General features: G+C 40.3%; 1 protein-coding gene across 2 annotated transcripts in view; it reads right to left on the reverse strand.

Moving 5' to 3' along the window:
• scube1 (signal peptide, CUB domain, EGF-like 1) overlaps nt 1-20,379 on the reverse strand; it is a 386,703-nt gene that overhangs the window by 171,041 nt on the left and 195,283 nt on the right. Inside the window, exons 5-7 of one of the 2 annotated variants that reach the window (XM_041216270.1) lie at nt 15,171-15,296; nt 6,671-6,787; nt 498-587 (exon numbers count right to left, since the gene is read on the reverse strand). In XM_041216270.1, the coding sequence (XP_041072204.1) occupies nt 498-587; nt 6,671-6,787; nt 15,171-15,296 (333 nt within the window). The remainder of the gene's footprint in view (nt 1-497; nt 588-6,670; nt 6,788-15,170; nt 15,297-20,379) is intronic. The other variant, XM_041216271.1, reaches the window with a different exon arrangement.

Consider the following 20,379-nt stretch of genomic DNA (forward strand, 5'->3'; position numbering starts at 1 on the left):
CAAGCAGATGTATCAATAAGCTTTGAGGCTCAGTTCAATACAACGGAGTGTTTCAAGTACAACAGATATGTGAAATTGTGATTTTAGGAAAAGAGGCCACAAATTATGCTAATTTTTCATCCCGTTAAAAAATACTGAAAATAAAATTTAGGGCCATTACCTTATCAGCATCCAAAGTATAGACTATGACACAGTGTTCAAAACTTTCCAATTACCCACTCCTTTTTGATATAATTTTCCATTTTGTGTTTGGGTGGATTTTGAAGGGGAAATAACAGTTATTAGGTGGAATTGCTTAAAAGCCCAGTAATTAGCATCTTTTTGGTGGGGGGTGGTGGCATAACAGGAAACAGGAAAATAAATAAGCAACTCACATTTGGTAAGTAGGGTGGAGATGAGAAACCTTTTAATTTGTGACCTTACCACAAAGATGAAATATATAAAAAAAAACAGACACAAGCGTTAGCACAACAAAGGAAGTGGAAGAAAAGGTTTACCCATGTGCAGCCGCCGTTTCACCCGCTTGTCCACATCAGCTACTGACGTGGCATTGTACTCAGAGCTCTCAATTGCAGCCTCATCCTTCTCTAAAACACAAGTAAGGGGACAAACATGGAGCAGTCGATTAACCAGAAGCCCAATCTTTCTGCCGCCTATGACAGCTGCTTGGCATTGACTAACCAAACAAAAAAAAAAATCAAGAAGTAAGCCATGAAGCACTAAATCCTTGTTAGAGTGTTAATCCTGCTTGGAGTCTGATGAAAATCTAAAAGAAGAAGGGGGAAAAGATAGATTCTTAAAACTACTGCAAAAGAAAACTACAAGATTCTTTTCCAGAAAACTGTACAGAAACTAAGCATTATAACAAGATTTGAAATGATAACATAGAAAATAGGAAATGAATGAAAAGAAGAAAAGATAACATTAGCGATACCAATGCAAGGATATGAGAAAATGGAGATAAAAGAGTTCATGGTTTTTGAAGACTAATATTGGTCATCAAGAGAGTCTTACAGAGAGACACAGAATGTAAGGACCCGGTGATGGATGGACATGGGAAGATAATAATCTTCCACAATAACAAAAGTGGAAAAAGTGTGTGTCTGGGGTGGGGGGATCCAGTCTGCATGCAAACAGGAAACATAAATCGGGGCAGTGCTGGTTGCCTGCTTGTCTATGGAACACATCACAACTGGCTAAACAGTCAGGACTAGAAACAATGCTCCAAGGATCGGCCTCGGCAAGAATTGACGAGCAGTCAATAGGTGTCAGTACATGAAAATGTTAGCAACACAGCCATTAAGGTTAGTGTCTTGTTCATGTGCAAGGGGCTTAGAGAGAGAGAGAGGGAGAGAGAGAGAAATTGATACGCAACATTAGAATATAAATTAGAATTGGATTAGATTTGTTAATCACATTAGCAAAAATGAAACAGAATAATTGAAAGGCAGAAGAGGAGGAAGAGGTGAAGAAGTTAAAACAGCTTTCCTCCAAGTCATTCAGTGGAGGAACTGACAGCTTAAGTAGGGTTGTATGAATGATGATGCAATAAATAAGAGAATCATAAGAAATTGTAACAAAAGGTTCTAGTACTTACACATGCAGCAAATGCAATCAGAACAGAAGAAAAGCAAATAATAAATAGGCTAGGTTTTATTTTAAAAATCAGAAGGCTGCAGTTTTAAGGGTGACTTTTCAGAGCATTTGCAATCTTTCAGTGATGTCATAGTTCTACATCACTTCAGATGGCAAGCAATAATGAATTGGTTGAATTAGGAAAAATGTTTCAGTGGCACCACTACATGGTTAAACAAGATTAAGATATTTTGTTTAATATATATAGAAACCAGTTTCTCCGTGGGATCAGGCTGCAATAGAGGCTTTATTTTGTGTTTCTTTTCTTTAAAGTAAAGAGTTTTTTTTTGTTTAAAAGAGTCACTTATATATCAAAATCAACAATGCTTAGACAAGACAGGCAATCAGGAACCATCACCAGAAAGCAGAGGAAATAAAGGTTTTCCTAAAGGAGGAACTAAATATAGAGAAGTTGGCACAGGCAGTTAAAGTAACATGGATCATATGACCAAGAAACAGTAATCTCCAAGGCTGTCAACATTAGCTGACTTCAGTATTATCTTAGGACATACATAGGAATTTTCAAGCTTTTGTGAAGAACAAAGTGGATTAGGATAGGTCAACACACAAAATATGTTGTATTTTATCAGCATCTGATTAAAATACAACATTCTTCTTTTCTCCATGAAACAAAAACTTGTTTAAAAATTAACATCCTGAACATAAAAATATTGCAAGCGGACACAATAATGTCATTAGAAAAAATAAAAAGCACCTCATCAATGACATGCCTAATATACTCCCGTTATGATGCACAGCAAAGCTCCAAATGATGTCCTTAGGCCAATTAGATACAAGCAGCTAAGCTAGACAGATGACATATATCTTCTATTAAATAGACACAATGAAATAAAACTTACCTTTGCTGAATTTCAATGTACTGTGTTTAGTTTGATGACCATAAAATTTCCTCTAAAAGAACATGCCTTAGTTGGGTTCTAAGTGCAGGTAAACAAATTGCATAGCAGGCAGTCTTGACTGAGCAATAATCATGGAGGTGATACACTCCACTGTTACTGAAACTTGTTCCTTAGGAGTTGAGCTTGTTGCTTGTTATGAGGTGCATGCAATGGTTAATGTTACAAAATACACATCAGAAAATGTAACATTAAAATCTTAGAATCCAGGATATCAGCAGAACTAAGAATTTTATAATGAGCAAAGGGTATAATAGCAAAAACTGGTTAAATCTGCCATACCTGTAAATCAGAGCCTTAACATTCTTAGAGCGCAAACCAAAGCATTCTTTGCATTGGTGGCATATGGTTAACATGTTAGACATAGTATGGCACATAGAATAATGTTAATAGAATTCAGTATAAAGCAGGAAATGATCTTACCTTGCAAAAGGGATTGTAGATACAAATTTACAATTCTTTTTCATTAAAATTTTCCACCAACCCACCTCCCAGCTCCCCGCATAACACTACCCAGAATGCCATCACCCGAACCCACCACACTGCCATCCTGAGACCATGCTTAATCCAGCAATTAAGAACATTCAGTTTAACTGGCTGCCTTGTGTGAAAAATGTCCTATGTACTTTTGGGTCCAAGTAACTTTGGTTTTGTTTTTGTAGCTTGCAATTTTGATGACCCAATAATCATAAATAACAGAAAATATTACTAACTGCATCTGAGAGGAACTGGAAGCACATGACAATCTGATGCTGTAGAAACCCTATGAATAGTAACTTAAACATAAAGTCTTTAAGACTTGGAATGGTTCTTCAGATAGGATAATGGAGGTAAGAACTCTGGATTCATTCAAAAGGTGCTATGATGAGGGTCAGTAGGTTTCAGCAAAAGATCGAGTTAGATGGATTGATTGGTTTTCCTGATCTACATTTCACTGTGAACTGTCTCAAATCAGAATATTATCTCCACAGAACTTCAGTTATTGATGGCAACAATAATAGGCAGACCATTTATTAAGTGCTGAGACATGAACGCTATTCAGAGATTCTAGAAGAGATGTGGACATTTTAATGGTTTTGTCTCTAGCTTACTTTCAAATGTTATCAAGTCAAATCAGATCTGTAATGAAAAATGTTTATTCATTATAAGAAATCTATATGCTTTGTTAATATGGCATCAACCTACTTGTGTTGCATTATATTTACATAAAAATCTGCAACCGGTTATTTTTAGCAACACATTTCAATCAACTACTTTCAAATCAACTGAACATCAAAATAAATGATGACAGAGATATTTTGTCATGCATTTAAAAATTTGAAAATCACACATCACAATGACAACAGTTCTTGTAAATGTCTCAAGGGTTCTTTAAGCTGTAAGCCTCTTTAGCTGGTATTAAATATCATTGATTAATTATCCAATTGAAATTTAAAAATGCATTGGCTTATTTGTAAAATAACAAACTTATGTTAAAATTACCATGGTTTCCTCATAAATAATCTTGCAAGACAGTTTGGTAGGTTTGTAAACACAGGTATGTGTAACTATAATGCTTAATTTACTGATGCAACACTTATATTTTCTAGACAACTAAGATTTGAGATTACTATTTTCAATAAATGGACTGTAATAATGGTGAGGCATCAGTAATATTGCATGTCAAATCAGGCAGCAACTTCTGACGTGTGTGTGTGTGTTTGCATATATATGTATATATGTACATATATAATGTACATGTATATGTATATATATATATTATATATAATATTATATATGTGTGTGTGTGTGTATATACACACACATATATATTTGTGTGAGTATATATGTGTTTGTGTCTATATATACCTACACCACAAAAATCCAGAGATTGCCATCAGAGATGCGCTCTACCAAGTGTGCAGTTGCAGATCTTGTTCACAGACTCAGCATTAAAATCATTGTAATGGCCTGAAGCTGGGGTACTTACCTATTAGTTCCAGACTAAAAATGGCAGAAAAGGTTAAGGCTGGTACATTTAGGAGTGAGTGAATTTTTACTGGTGGAATAAGTAATAATTACAGCCCATAAACCCCTCTGGCCCTGAAAAAGTAATAAGTGTGGAGATCTCAATGTAACAGACAAAAATTAAAGTCATTGCTTTAAAAATGCAAATATGCTTTTATTTTTATTTTTCATCTCCCTCCCTCACTTCTGTTTGCCTTTCCCAAACTTTATTTTGTTTTCTCTACAACATTTAAATGTAATTTTTATTTTCTGCCTTATATTTCCCTGTTTGGACTCCACATGTCTTAAAGAGATATCTATGATTTGATTGGTTGAAGAACCTTGATGTTGGTTATCTTGCTCACGGATGCCACAGATCCCCTATACAGGGCACAGTGCCAGAAAAGATGCCAAAATCTTCACTGACACGACCATGAATAGTGTGGGCAGTTGGCAGTGAGGTGAACAGTGAATTTTCTGCTGAGAATAAAATCCTGGTCAATCACATTCTCTTCCTATTTTAAATATGGGAATGTCTCATTTAAAATTTATACAAATGTTTTAAGCATTTATCTGCTATAATCAGGTCAACAGTATTTTCTAGCCTCGAGTGTTTCTCTCCCCACCCCACCCAAGAAGAAGCATGTTACACTGGACTGTTCTGAAATGCTAAACTAATAAAGGGGTTCATTGAAATGGTAGTGGTAGCTTACAGCTATTGCTTATGGCTGTATTTCATAAATTACACTTTAGAACTATTGAGCACAAGCAGACTGAGAGCAAAGACTTTGTACAGAACTTCCCTGAGACATAACAATTTCCACTGCTATCACATTGTGAATAGGAAAAAATGGCCTCATTCATGATGTCATAATATTAGAAGCTAGCATTTGTACAAGTGAAATCTCACCTGCCAAAAAGTAACAAAATATTTATCAATGCTGGGTGGTGGTGGTGCAGGGCATAAACATCCTAGGGGCCAAAATGACTAAGATTGAAATGAAGATATTTTTCACAAGTCTGTACCAAGGAGATATTCTGTCCATCAAGTCTTTGGAACAAAGTGCTCTCCATCAAATATTTCATGATAAACAAAGGAGGACTTGAGTTGGACAAGTTTTTTCCCTCAGTCTTTTAGAACTTCTTATCAAGTATGCAGAAGCAGATCAATGAAAGTTCCCTTTTGCCATTCAAAATCTGTAGGTGTGAGTTTCCTATTGGCCCTACTTCAGGGTAAGGGTTGCCATTAAACTGTTGTACTGTGATAACTCACCAGCCTTGTATGGCTTTCACATTGAGTATTGTATGAAAATGGGCAACATGGCTAGCTTTTCATTTTCAGGAAACTCAAATGATATTATTACACAGCTGTCCAGTCCATCATGCCTTCCCTTATGGAATTTGGACTTGGGGCAATTGATTGCAAGTCACTGAATATCAATACAAGTATAGCACAGCTTTTGACTTGTACCCACAGTGATTCTGCTCAAAGCATAGGGAAACTTAGAGAGCATACTGCAATCAATCAAGGTACTGGGGTAAGTGTTGCACATTAGATCTGTACCCAGAGTCAGTTCATGTGCGAGTGCAAATTAAATGCTAAACTCTTGCCCAGTTAAAATTTACTTCAGTGAGAAAAATGAAGGATGGTCAGATACAAACATACCAGCCAGCTTGCGAGGGATCCATGTTCTAACATTACTAGAAACCTCAGTTTACAAAAACTCAAGCGCCTTAAAGTTAGTTTACTTTGAATTCAGAGTTCATACATTAAAATTGCATGAATGAGAATTTTTCAAATAATTGTGGTGTAATGTGGAATGATCCTAGAACTTTAATTGTCATATTTCACAATATGAAGCAGTTCTAACATGAGAGCCAGTTGAGGAGTGGGAGGATTATCGGGCATCCAGTTGCAGCCTCAGCAAAACAGTTTAATGGGTGATAACCATGAAATGTAGCAGCAAAATTCCGTTACTTGTTACATTCATTCATGCAGTTGGTAACACAAACTATAAGAGACTGCGCTTCTACAGCATTTAATTAGCAGGCCAGGTTTTTGCACAGCTCACATACTGTAGCAACTTGTTCATCAGTCAGAGCTTTAGAACACATAATAGGTCTTCACTTACCTATACATGTTTTCCCATCTGAATGCAGAGCGTATTTCTGGTGACAGCCACACACAGGTCCATTGTCCGCGTCGTCACAGGTATGCTGACAGCCCCCATTTCCATAGTTACAGGTTACTGTCACACAAAGTGTAGGGAGGCAAAAATGAAAACACAAAACTCTATATTATAGAACTAATTTCACAGCTCAGTACCAAAAGAGAGATATGATGGAATACATAATTCAATCTTTGAGTGATGTTAATTTGATTTCTGAAAGATGACTAAATATTCCTACTTGTGAGTTGAATAAACTTAGGAACTGTCACTGACTGCTAGAAACTATGCATTGTATTGGCACTGCAGACTGTTCAATATTTTGAATTCTTCTTCCAGTTAGAGGTGCTGGTGAGGGAGAGTTGGGATGTCATGTGCAGGATAAAGAGTAGTTAATACTTCCTAGAACATCTGGGGCCACCACCTTCCACCCAGTCAAAACTGATCAGAATAATGGCAGGGAAAGTCTGAGTTTGTGGTTTAAATTCTGATATTTGATTGGCTGTTGATGCAAGTTCATTGCATCCCTTAACGATTAATGGTCCCACATAATGAAACACAGCGGTCAGGGGAGAAAATTAACTTTGTTTTTTAAAATATGCCTTTAGACGTGCAACTTGCATTTTAGGAATTTGTAGACAAACTTTGAAGGGTCTGGTCCATACTGGATAGAAGGCAAACCTACTGCACATCCTGGGGCAGGATTTCCCCCCCGTTGGGGCGAAGCTGAAGGGCGGGCGCGCACAGGCTTGTTTCTGATCAGCGCCCCGCGCAGCACCATTTTAAGTGGGGGGGCCAATTAAGGCCTGCCCAGCATGACATCCGCATGGAAGCGCTGTGCGAGCGGGGGGCAGGGGAGGGGCATGCGCACGAAGGAGCGCACTCATCTTTCTGAGGCTAAGTGCTGCCTCAGGGAGATCAGCTCTAAATATAAAAAAGCTAAAAGTAGAAAAATAAAATTTCGCTATCATGTCCCCTCATGTGACACTGTCACATGAGTTGGGACATGTCCATCATTTTATGAAAACTTTATTAACATTTTTAAAAACGTACATGAAACCTCATCCCACCGCAGGATGAGGTTTCATGCTTTTTCTAATTCCCGCCGGGGCTCCTGACCTGCCCACCAACCTTAAGATTGGACGGGCAGGTCCATTAATTAGTTTAGTTGTTCTGTCAATGGCCTCAATTGGCCATTGACAAGTTGGCGGGCGCACAGCTGAGTTTGCTGCACCCCCACCTACCGGAAAATTTAAATAGGGCGCGGTGACATCAGAAGTTATGCCCGACATCACCGTGCATCGTTTAACGTGTCGGCGAGCGGGTCCCCGCCCCCCCCCACTTGCTGACAGGAAAATCCTGCCCCTGATGTTAACTTGGTAAGATTGTCCATTGAACATTGATTAATTTTGCCCATATTAGAAATGTATCAAGCTACTGTCCAAAGTGGCAAGATCAGCATTCCTGGAGATGAGGAGCATTCTGCAAAGTAAAGTTCCATCTTGAATGACATCACTATTATTGGAGGTAGCAGAGACGACTCGTAAATCAGAGCGATGGGGGTGGGGGAGGGGTGGTGGTGTGCGAGGTGGTGGTGGGGAAGAGTGGGCAGCAGCAGTGGCTGACAAATCAGAGCTGGGGAAAGAGTGGGGACATGACTGGAGGAAGCAGCAGCAGTGGCTGACAAATCAGGGCATGGGATAGAGCAGGGACCTCCCACAGTGCTTTCCAATAAAAACAAGGAGTGGCATCATAGCACAACCGGTAGGTGATTGGTTGGTGAGTTTGTTTTTCTTTCTCAACCAGGTCAGTGGTTTAAACTAGCACTGGGAAACTATAAGTTTTACATTTACAGCTTGGTTTAATTAATAAAATTTCAATCAGGGAAAATATAACAGTAAGTGAATTAATGAGTGTATTAGCACAGAGCACATCTAGAGAGATCAACTAAAATTAATAGTTCATACAAGGTCTAACTAGGTTGCAAAAGAGAGATTTTTTTCTTAGACTATGAATGGGCAGCAGAGAGCTGTTGCTTCCAATTCCTGCACCGCATGGGAACTTCAGGACTACTCGTATCCTAGGGGAACCAAGTTTGCAGGAAGTATCTCCAGCAGGGGCAGCTGGAGCCACTGCGGAGCATCAGGGAGGATGTTGTTTCCTGGATTGTACCTTCCAGGAATTGGCAATGAGAGTTCAGGATAATGGATGGTAGTCACCTGGAAGAATCAGAAAAAGCTGTAATTACAGGAGTCTTTGGGATGTGTGCCACTCTCAAACAGGCGCTTGGCACTGGAGACTGCAGGGAGTGATGACAGCTTTTAAGAGTGCAGTCCAAACCTGGCAGTAATGGGTAACAGACTGCACAGGATGGAACAACAAAGAGTGGAAATGCAGCTGTAATAGGAGATTCTACAGTTGGGAGGTCAGGGATATTTATTTGCATGCACTTACTGCCAATGGTTACAGAAGTCTAAGGTGATGGATGTTGGCATAAGGGATAGGGAGAGGCAATATCGATGAAATGGCACATTTCTAAAGATGTACAGGGACAGCGAGATCTGGAGGTTCATCTGCATAGGTCTTTGAAGGTGACAGGATATATTTAGAGAATAGTTAGCAAAGCATATGGGCTTCATATATAGATTATTGCAAATATCTGGTTCATAATTTATCTGTTTTAGAATATAACTTTTAGTTTAAGGAATTAGAGATTTAACTGTAGAAAATAAGGGCATCGGATTGCCAAACTGATAAGCAACCCTGAAGTAAATTCAAGCATGCTTGGAGTTAATTACAGTTAAAAGGTAGCCTGTGTTAGCCTCGCAAGGTCAGAGTTGATAGTGAAAAGGCTTGAAAAATCTATCTCTCAGCCTGTAATGAAGCCAGGGAACCTGGCAAGAGGGCAATTGCATACATTAGAAAAAATAAATTATTCATATGGGGTGCAGAATCAAAGGGCTGTGTTTACAATGAAATAATTTGTTTGCATTTCTGTTTGAATCATCCCAAAGCTTGCAACATTGCCAGAGAGATAATGATTCAGGGTGAAGCCTTGATTGGAAGGTTCTTTTCTTTGTCAGTGTGTGTTTGCTGACAGAAGCAAGCCATTCAGTTTGGGAACAGAGCGAGGCAGTTATAGTTTTGGTCTAGGTATAGGGTGTAGGCTGCAGCTCACTGAGTTGGGAGAGCCAAAGAAAATAAATGTTAGTCTGTTAGGCATGCACTTTGAGCAGAGAAAATATTAACTTCAATGTTCACCGCATGCAGGTGGTGCTCTATCTCAGTTTGGATTTTGTGAGGGAAAACCAGCTGGAAGATTTGTTCTATCTTGCAGCTGGTGAAAGAAATCTACAGCATCTACAGTATTCCTCACAGAGCCTTGGGGCAGAAAGCACTCAGCAGCTTTGGCTTGGAAAACTGTGGGAAAGCAGTTGAGGGTCTGCTGGCAACCTGAACAAGGAGCTGAGGCCTGTAAAGAAAAGGCGGAGCATCATGTAGCAAAAAACTAATCAAAGGACCTCCATTGCATTTTACCTTGGAGGATGGCTAGAACACTCCAGTGAATTAAAGTGAATTCCAGAGGAATGTGGCAGACCTTTGGGTTAATCTTGAAAGAAGTGAATGAACCTTCAAGATTTCGTAAGACAAGGGGACTCTTGGGGGGGACATAACAAGTGGAACTGAATTTATAGCGTATGTCCTTATAAACTATTATACAAGTAATAGTTGCTTTGCTTAATCCTTTTATATCCAACAAAGTTCATTTTTATTTTGAAACAATCAATTTTTTTGTGGTAGTTCTGTCAGTTAATTGCTGGGTGTTTGGATCTAATAAGAGGTATTTGGTGCAAAAGCAGGGACTTTATGCTGAATCTTTATTAAGCTTTAGTTGGGCTCCAGCTAGAGTATTGCATTCAGCTTTGGTCAGCGCACATTAGGAAAGGATGTGAGGATGTAGAGGAGATTTATCAGAATGGTTCTGGGAATTTCAGATTTTAGCCACAAGATTAGGTTGAAGAAGCTGGGGTTGTTCTCATTTGAGCAAAGGAATGTGTGGGGAGATTTGATAAAGGTGTACAAGATTATGATAGTTTTAGATAAGGTGAGCAAAGAAAAGCTGCTCCCATTAGCTGATGGCACAAGGACCAAAGGACACAGAATTAAGGTTTTGGGAAAGAGATGCAGGGGTGATGTGAGAAGGAACATTTTTTAAGTAGTGAGTGGTAATGACCCACAACTCGTTGCCTATGAGGGTGGAGGAAACAGAAAGGAAATTGGATGGGCATTTGAGCGAAATAAAATTGCAGGGTTATGGGGTAGAGTGGGCAATGGGACTGATAAAATTGCTCTACAGAGAGCTGGGCCGATTGGCTTCTTTTCATGCCATAATGACTCTATGAGTTGATGTAATGAAATAATACAAAAGAAATCATAGGTTGCAAACATTGTTTTTTTTTTGTAATTTTATATCGTCTCCCTTTCACTCCTTCAGATGTCCCTGTATTGTTTGCTACCTCCAATCTGAGTGAGCCACCTAACAACTACTCCTAAGCTTCCAACAAAGCTGATCTGTATACAGCCAATAGAAGGTGATTGCAAAATATGACTCAGAATAACTTTCTTTTGCTCTAACGAAACATTTGCGGGGAGATTTCAAAAATGCACCAAGCTTCCCTTGTTGGGAATGATTCTCAGGAAATTGTGCAGCCACCACAATTAAAATGAAAATGAATGGATAGAAAGTCATGGGAACACATGCTACTCTGAGCTGTGTTCCCATCAGATGACACTCTGACCAGGAGTAAATATCCATGAAAATCAACTTCTGATTTCTATTCCATGGCATCTTGAGAGCAGAGCTCCAAACAGGAGATCATCACTTGGAGAATAGTGCCCTATTGCTCCATGCTGTACTGTTTTATAGAATTTCACCTGGATCATTTCACTAATACTCACTAAATGGTGTGGTGTGCTAAACTGTGGTTACAGCAAATGTTAATATGATACATTTTTCAAAATCAGAGAAATAATAAGTAAATTAATTCTCAAATGACTGAAAAACATAGTTTTTAAGAAAATTGAATATTTTTCTATATATTATACACATACATAGTGATACATGATCCACGGAACTGTATAGTGTTAAGGCCAAATCTGGTCTTCAGGGAAGCTTGGTCAGAGGACATGAGATATTTGGACCAGAGCACACAGACATAACAGAGTTCCTATTTTAATACCATGCATGCTGTCCTTATTCTTATACATTTGCATTATACATTCTTATGTATGCAATTATATCGTCCGCAATTATATAAACTTGCACAATGTAATTACACCTTTCCACCAATAATGATGTTACAAGCCTAGATTGTGTGCTCAAGTACTGGAACGAGACTTGAATCCATGATTCTCTGGCTCAGAAAAGAGACTCCACATTTAAGACATTGTCTAGGATCTTTCCTTTTGCAATTTCAGCATGGGTAACATTCTGAGGTCAGCATAATTGAAATATCAACACAGCACTCCTGAAAGGAGTTCCAACTCTTTTGGGAGTACTTTGAAGGATGGGGGGGGGGTGGGGGGGAGGAAGGATGAGGGGCAGAGGGAGTGGGGGGTGGTGCGGGGGCGGACTGCAGGGGGAACATAAAATATGTGTGGCAAGAGCGTAGCACAGAGCACTGCATGGACACACCCTACAGTTAATTGCATAGAATAAGGCACCCTTTTAATTTTTAATAGCCCCCCCAGTGCAACTGGCTAGCCAGCCTAGATGCTCAGAAGGAACGGGTGTTCCTAATGTCCAACATTGTCCAGGAACAACTAATGGGAAATATGGTGGATGATCTATTCCTGTTATGCAAATGACATTAGATCACTCCCATCCATTTTAAAGGCAGATATAAGTTTTACATCCCATTACTTTCACTGGCAGGTTTTCCCCATCACTTCTACCAAGAGGTACGTACCCCCTGGGGGGTTGCACTATTCTTCATTATATTCAGAAATTAAGTAATTTCTTTCTTACTTTTTCCACTGCCACCTTTTTTTAATTATTAGGGCTGCTGCAGCTAATAAGATTTATTTGACTGTACAATGCAGGGAAATATCAAAAGTCCTGCATATATAACCGTAGGTTTTATATCAAGCCTTTAATCACAAGTCCATTTTCCAAGCTTGAAATTAGTTCATATATAGTACCTATCCATGATGGGTTACTGTGTTAACTGAAGACTGTTTTTTTATTCTTTCACGGGGTGGGGTGGGGGGTGGGGGGGGTGGGGGGTGGGAGTGAAATTTCACAACCCCATCGCGGCAGGAGCGGGGCCGTAAAATTCGGCAAGCTATTCAAAAGTCCTTTGACTTCGGCAGGCCCATAAAATCCCACCCACATAAAAGTCCACCTGGGATGTGGGCATCACTGGCTAGGCCAGCGTTTATTGCCCATCTCTAATTGCGATTGAGAAGGTGAGCTGCCTTCTAGAGAGGCTGCAGTCCATTTGGTGTGGGTACACCCACAGAGAAAAAACATAAAGGAAATGCATAATTAAGCCATGCAGACCAGGAGGTCTGTTGGGGAAAATGGTACGTTTGCCTTTATTGCATGGGGGTTGGAGTATAAGAGTAAGGAATTCTTACTGCAATTGTACATGACTTTGGTAAGACCACACTTAGAATAGTGTGCGCCGTTTGATCTCTGTACCTGAGGAAGGATATATTTATTTCAGAGAGGTGCAACAAGGGTTCCCTTGATTGGTTCCTGGGATGAGAGGATTGTCCTATGAGGTGAGATTGAGTAGAATGGGCCTACGTTCTCTGGGGTTTAGAAGAATGATCACCTTAAAACATACAAAATTGAGAGCAGGCTTGGCTGGGTATATGCTGAGAGGCTGGTTGCCTTGCTGGAGAAGCTAAAACTAGGGGTCAGGCTCAGGAGAAGGGGATGGGCCATTTTGTGCAGAGGTGAGCAGAAATATCTTTATTAAAAAGTTTGTGGATCTTTGGGATTCTCTACCTGAGAGGGCTAAAGATGCTCAAGACTGAGATTGATAGATTTTTGGACTCCAAGGGAATCAAGGAATATGGGAATCGGGTGGGAAGGTGGCGTTGAGGTTGAGGGTGAGTCATGAGGAGCCATATGGTCTGCTCTTGCTCTTATTTCTCATCATTTAGGTCCAAGTTTTAATTTATAAACTGCGTTGAGTTAAGATGAATTCAACCAAGGTGACAGTAGGAACACAGTAATTGGCTACAGATTAGAAAGAGGAAAAATCAGTCAGGATTCTGCTTCCTCAGGCTGGATTTTATGACCCCCCCCCCCCCGCTCCCCTCCCCCGCTCCCCTCCCCTCCCCTCCCCTCCCCTCCCCTCCCCTCCCCTCCCCTCCCAGCAGATGATCAGGTGGGGGCCCATAAAATTCCCCAGATAGCCTTTCCACCACCCTTCTGCCCACCCTGACCTGCCAGCAATTTTACAATGGCATGGATGAGGCCTAGGCCAGGCCACCATCCTTGCCCCAATTAAGGTCCTTAAGTGGGCAATTAACAACCACTTAAAGGGCCATTTCCCAGTCAATTTGGAGGCTGGTGTCAGGGGTTCAGGGGCAGGGTTGAAGCCTAAATTGGGCTAAGCTTTAGTTGAATAATCTGCAGTCATTCACTTTATAATTCACCAGTGAAGTGGGAGTGCCTCAGAGGAAATTCTGAGTAAGCCAGCAGGAGATGAGGAAGGATAAAATTGATGGCATGAAAGAAGGCCAGTCTGTTATGCCTACACTGGCTTCTTGAAAGGGCAGTTGTGTACTGTCCCACAACCCTGCTTTTTGTCTGTAACCCTGTAAGTTTCTCATTCTCAACTATCTAAATCCCTTTTAAAATTATTTATGGAATTAGCTTTCACCATCCTTTCAAGTAGAGCATTCTAGATCTCAGAATGAAAAATAATTTTCCCAACCTTGCCTCTCAATCATTTGCCAATGACTTTCTGTCTATGTTTATTGACCCACATATCGGAGGGAATAGTTTTCCTCTTATCTGCGCCATAAAAACCTCTTATCAAAGTGAATTCCTGGTAAACCTATTCTTTACTTTCCCTAAGGCATTTATATAATACACTTCCATTTTATTGAATACAAAGGCTACTTTAGAAGCTTTTCTTTTGATTGGGGAATAGAAAAAATAAAGAAGACGAATGGTTAAAACAATTGTTTTTATAGGTTTACATCCACTGTTTAGTCCCTCGTGCGAAGAATGGACGTTTAGGTGAGATTTTGGAGTGCAGCAAATTCCTGTTGTCTCCATGCTTTCAGGACATGATAGGAGCTATAATGCACATGAGACTCAAAAGTTGGAAGCACAAAACAGGATTTATTGTTTCTTGTGGGAAAAAGAAGGGAAAACACGAAATAAGAGATGTGTGTCTTGAGAGAAAAGGCAAGGTATTCCTCAGCATCTACAGCTACCTACATGTGCAGTCCCTTTGGTTTTTGGCGAGCTCAAAGCCAGGCCTACATTCACAGGCCACCCCACCCTTCGGTGCCTCTCGGCAGATATGTGCACATCCATGATCTTTGTTCATACAGTTCATGCCCTCTGTAAAGAAAGCACAGTACAGGAAGAGAAGAAAAACAATTAGATTGCAAATTCAACATAAAGCAAAGACTTCACTATTCTGTAACTGGCATTGGCACCTCTTGACCTGTGTTTCTTGAAATTTTGAGTTTGTAGGCCACATGGACAGGGTGAAAGATCCCACTGACCACCTACTGGTCCTACCCCACCCACTTTCAATTGCCGTTGCACAAAGAAACTCATCAAAATTAGTGGGAAGCATGACGAGACACCAATGTGGTGATGTCTGGGTTTCAAGCTGGAGAGTTGCAGACTCATGTTGGGCTCCATGTTCAGCTGGTTCCTCTTTTTTGTTTTTAGCCCCACTAGTGTTGAAAGTCTGATCTTACAGTTGTATGTTATAACAATAACATAAGCCTGGTTTATAAAACTACATTGTTGTTGCTCGCACTTAAGACAACTGTAGGGAGCCAGTCTGGTTGTGTGACAGGCTGAGGGTCTGTTCACTCAGGTGTCCTCAATCATGGGTTGTGCATCAGTGACTTGAATTTTGGACAAGCCCAAACCACCTGGAAGACCCTTGTAGATTACTAGTAAACTGCAGACTGGACTATGAAAACCATTTTCCTTGGCTATAGTCTAACCATCTACTGGTACAAATAAACAATTTGTGTTACATTATAACTCTTCCAAATTTTTTTTACAGCAAGTGAGAGATATTGGGTACAACTATGGTCATTCAGTTAAGACATCAGTTAACCATGCTTCTTTCCTTTTATCCATTTTTTTCTGGATCTGGCTATGCTCACATCTCTTTTGCCAAGGCTGACACATATTTTGCTCTGAAACTTGCTAATGCTCCCTTCAGCACTTAGTTGATGACACAAGGTGCAACCCAGGTGAGATATCCTTATTTGATTCTTCAATGCTCCCTTCAGAAGGATCCGAAAGATTGCTCTTGCACCTCCCTATCTGCAGATGCTGAGATCAATGTTGAAAGTCATGAATGCTTGCACCTCCAGCCCATATACATAGCATCTCCCCTTGAATATTGAGCCCATCATATATTTATTTATGACATCTCTCCATGAGCTGAAATGCAGTTATTCCTGTGTGCATCCTTTTAATGAACTGGTTAACTTATTCTTGTTGCCATGATCAGAAGACATGAAGGAAAATATTTATATATATCTATGTTACCCTGGGTGCTCTATAAAATTATTTTTCTTTCAAAATGATGAATAGCTGAATGATAAAATGGCTGCCGCTGACCACATGATGGTAGCTCTGGAAGCTTCTGAGCAGTTTAAAATTGGACAAAGGGTAACACATCAAACCCCTGGAATGTAACACTCCTTGCATTGTATAAGCATTCCAGCCAAGTCAACACATAGGATAGTAGATGAGATGTCTGCATCAGCCAGCTGTGGACAAAGAGAGCTATTTGTGACTCCTCATCTCCAAAGTTGTGTTAATGGTTCCACAGTTACCTGCTCAAAAAACAACGGGTTTTAACAAGAGGCTTTGTTAGCTGATTAGCTCAACCCAAAGCCACCCTGTCACATGACAAAGACTGAGCTGTTTGATTTGCTTTAATTATACAGCTTTATTCTTCACTCTTGCTGCTTAACATCTGACGGACAGGCCATACAGAAGCAAGCTCTGGCCAGGTTGGACAACTGGCCCCCATCTAAACCGACTCTGTTGCGAAGGTTTTGTACTATTGCCTACAGAACCGATTCAATCTCTACATACCTACTTCACCTTGGGACATCAAGACCAAACGAAAAGTGCATTTTGAGAAGCGGTTTTCAGAAAGGATTCCTCATTGGAGAGTGTGAGTGTGAGTGTTAGTGTGTGTGTGTGTAATAAACCAACCCACTTATTTTACCTTATCTCGACTTTACGTGGGGTTATCAATGGAGGATTGGATCACTCCAAAACTGAAGGGTTGAGGAACATACGCTACCACTTATATCGGGGAAATAAAAAAACACCTGTTTACGGAGAGGTAGTGAGTAGAGAAATCAAGGTTGTTTAAATTAAACGCCCCCCACCAACCGCCCCCCCCCCCGTCCATAGCATTGGATTTTGACAATGTGTACTATTTTCACAAAGGCATTAATTCATTAAACGAAAGTAAAGTGGGTCAGCAGAGAAGTAGAGATGGAAATGGCTGAGCAGATGCCCCCAATCTTGAAAAAAAATTTACCCATGAATTCTGCAGCTCTGAAAAGAAAGAAAGACAGACTTTCATTTATATCATTGCTTTGGATGACCACTGTACATCTCAAAGCACTTTACAGCCAATGAAGTACTTTTGAGGTATTGTCGCTGTTGTAATAAACAAAAGGCTGCAGCCAATTTGCACACAGAAAGCTCCCATAAATAGCAATGGCTAGATAATCTGCTTTTGTGATGTTGATTGCGGGATAAATGCTGGCCAGGACACCAGGTATAACTCTCCTGATCTTCTCCTATGAGGGGTGAACAAGGAAGGAATGTAGAAAGGAGATCTGGGGTGGTAGAAACATGGATTTCTCTCTCCGAGCCTGCAATAGGAGAATATTAGATACCTGAAGTGATTTCTAGTCATTAATATCAATTGAGGACTGAAGCAAATTTTGTAAAATTCTGAAGGGTTGTCCTTGGAGTTTAAAGCATCAGCTAAAGCCTTGGTGATGTATCTTTATAATCACTTATTAGTCTGCTATTATTTGTTTTCTGTAAAATATATGCTAGTTGGTAGATTTCATGAAGCTCTTTTATCATGAAAAATGCACTAATTTAGTCATACGATCCAATGGTGCAGATATTGCAGCCAGTGGCTGAAGCTACTTGCAAAGATCAAGTGATTTACACCTCCACCAGCATTAATTTGAATCTGGTGCCAAGTCAAGGAGATCTTCAGGCATCCAGCAACAGTGATGTCATCAAGCAGGGTTGGCAGTAAATCAAATTGAAGAGCTCTCACAGACAGCAAACAAGTAAAAGCCATTTCACTTTTTGTACTTTTTACAGAGAATGAAATAGAGATTTTGACTTACATATTGGAAGCGGAAATATCAAACAAGATTGAAAGAAACTTTTTAAAATATGGAATTACCATAATGGAGAAATTTGCCATTACATAAAGGCAAAATTAGATTTCCAGGGCCAAAAAGGTTGTTCAGCATTAATTATGATTTAGTACACCATAAAAAATCCAGCCATACTTCATTTACAAGGCGTAGCCATTTCTAAGGATATTAACAATTGAGCCAGCCTCCCAATTCCCCCCTCCAAAGAAAAAAATTAGACATTGGGTTTCATTACTAGAGGGATGAAACTGAAATACACTTATATGCAATTTGTGTAGAATCTTAGACCACATGTGGAACACTGAATAATTCTGGCCTCCAAATGATCTCCATATGATAAAAAGTATATAGAAGCCCTGGAGAAGGTACAAAAACTATGTAATAGAATGAAATCAGAACTGAGAGGTTGTACCTGTGTGGAAGGATTAAACAGACTGTGGCTCTTTTTTCCTAGAAGAGAAAGGACTGAAGAGTGACCTGATAGTGGAATTTATGATTATGTAAGGATTTGAAAGGGTAGACATAGAGGGGATGTTTCCAATTGCAATTGAGACCAGAACTAATGGCCATAGATATAAGATGGTCACTAATAAATCCAATAGGGAATTCAGGAAAAAACTTCTCTAGAATTCTTCAGAAGTGGTGAGAATGTGGAACTTGCTACCATGATGAGTAGTTAAGAAAATTAGCATACCAGTAAATGCATTAAAGAGGAAGCAAGATAAGAACATAAGGGAAAAGGAATAGATGGATATGTTTACGTGGTTTGAAGTAGGTTGGGTGGAACATAAGCACCAGCATGGATCTGCATGGCCTGTTTCTGTTGTATAGATATTTTGTAAAAATTCTTAAATATTAAAAAAAATTCTGTCCTTTATCTCCCTCTCTGAAGCCAATCTTTTTACCCCTCTTCATTTCACCTTCTGTTCCTGGTTTGATGTTGAACTCGTTACTATAACTTGTACTTCCTGGTTCAGATTCTGTGTTACCATTATGAAATCTTCCATCTGATTGGCTAAGGAGATACACAGGGCAGAATCATCCCAGAACTGCACAAAGTACAGTAGCAAGCATGAAAAATAATGTTCTACCCGCTGGTCGCAATGGCAGGTTTTTGCACCATATCGTCCGTTTCCCACCTCATTAATTATGCAGCCGCAGGAAACACGCTGTCTCACTGGCAGGCAGCCTCTGAATTGCCTGCCATGCCGTTTTTTCATCGTTACCTCCCTCCGGGTGCCATGCCTAAATTGTAGCCACGCACACATTTCTCGATACCTGCAGCCAGGACTGCTCCATTGAAGATATGGCCCCGAAAGCCACGAAGAGTTCAGTGACCCATCACTGGAAAGTCTTTTGGAGGCCCTCCATGATGTCCTCCGCACCCAGTCTGGCTGCAGGAATTCCAGCAATCTCACCACTCCGGTTTGGGAGGCAGTAGCAGTGATGATCAGTGCCAACATTGCATAGAAGCGGTCGTTCATCCAGTGCAGAAAGAGGAGGCCACTTGCACAGATCAACATGTGGCCCCACACACACCCTGGGATACCCTGAGGCCACTTATCCCCTTTCCCCATTCAAGCCCCAGTCCTGCAGCCATTGAAAACCCACCTCTGCCTTATGGCTGGTCTGGTAGATAGGAACCTGCGCATGAGTCCCTCTAAAAGTGATGTGGTGCTGCCTGTGAAGCCTGGTACTGATGACTGCGAGCACTGCCTGAAGCCAGGTAGGCAAACAAACCCAGAAGTCCTGAGTGAATTGCAGCTTGCCAGATGCACGTTGCTTATGTACAGTTGTGAAACATGTTGGCATGTGCCTGGATGATCCAGCTTGAAGGGGATGATTGTGGAGGGACGGGCTAATAATAAGGTGCTAAATTATTGAAATTAGGTCCCCGACATGTGGCTGGGGAAATGCGGCCTGCCATTGATGGGTGGAGCGGATGATTGCAAACTGGTTTCAGGACAACGTAAAACTGATTTTTGGTTGTGATGCCATCAAATACGCCTGCCATCAATGGAGCA

This window comes from Carcharodon carcharias, chromosome 21 (genome assembly GCF_017639515.1).
Source record: "Carcharodon carcharias isolate sCarCar2 chromosome 21, sCarCar2.pri, whole genome shotgun sequence".
NCBI lineage: Eukaryota > Metazoa > Chordata > Chondrichthyes > Lamniformes > Lamnidae > Carcharodon > Carcharodon carcharias.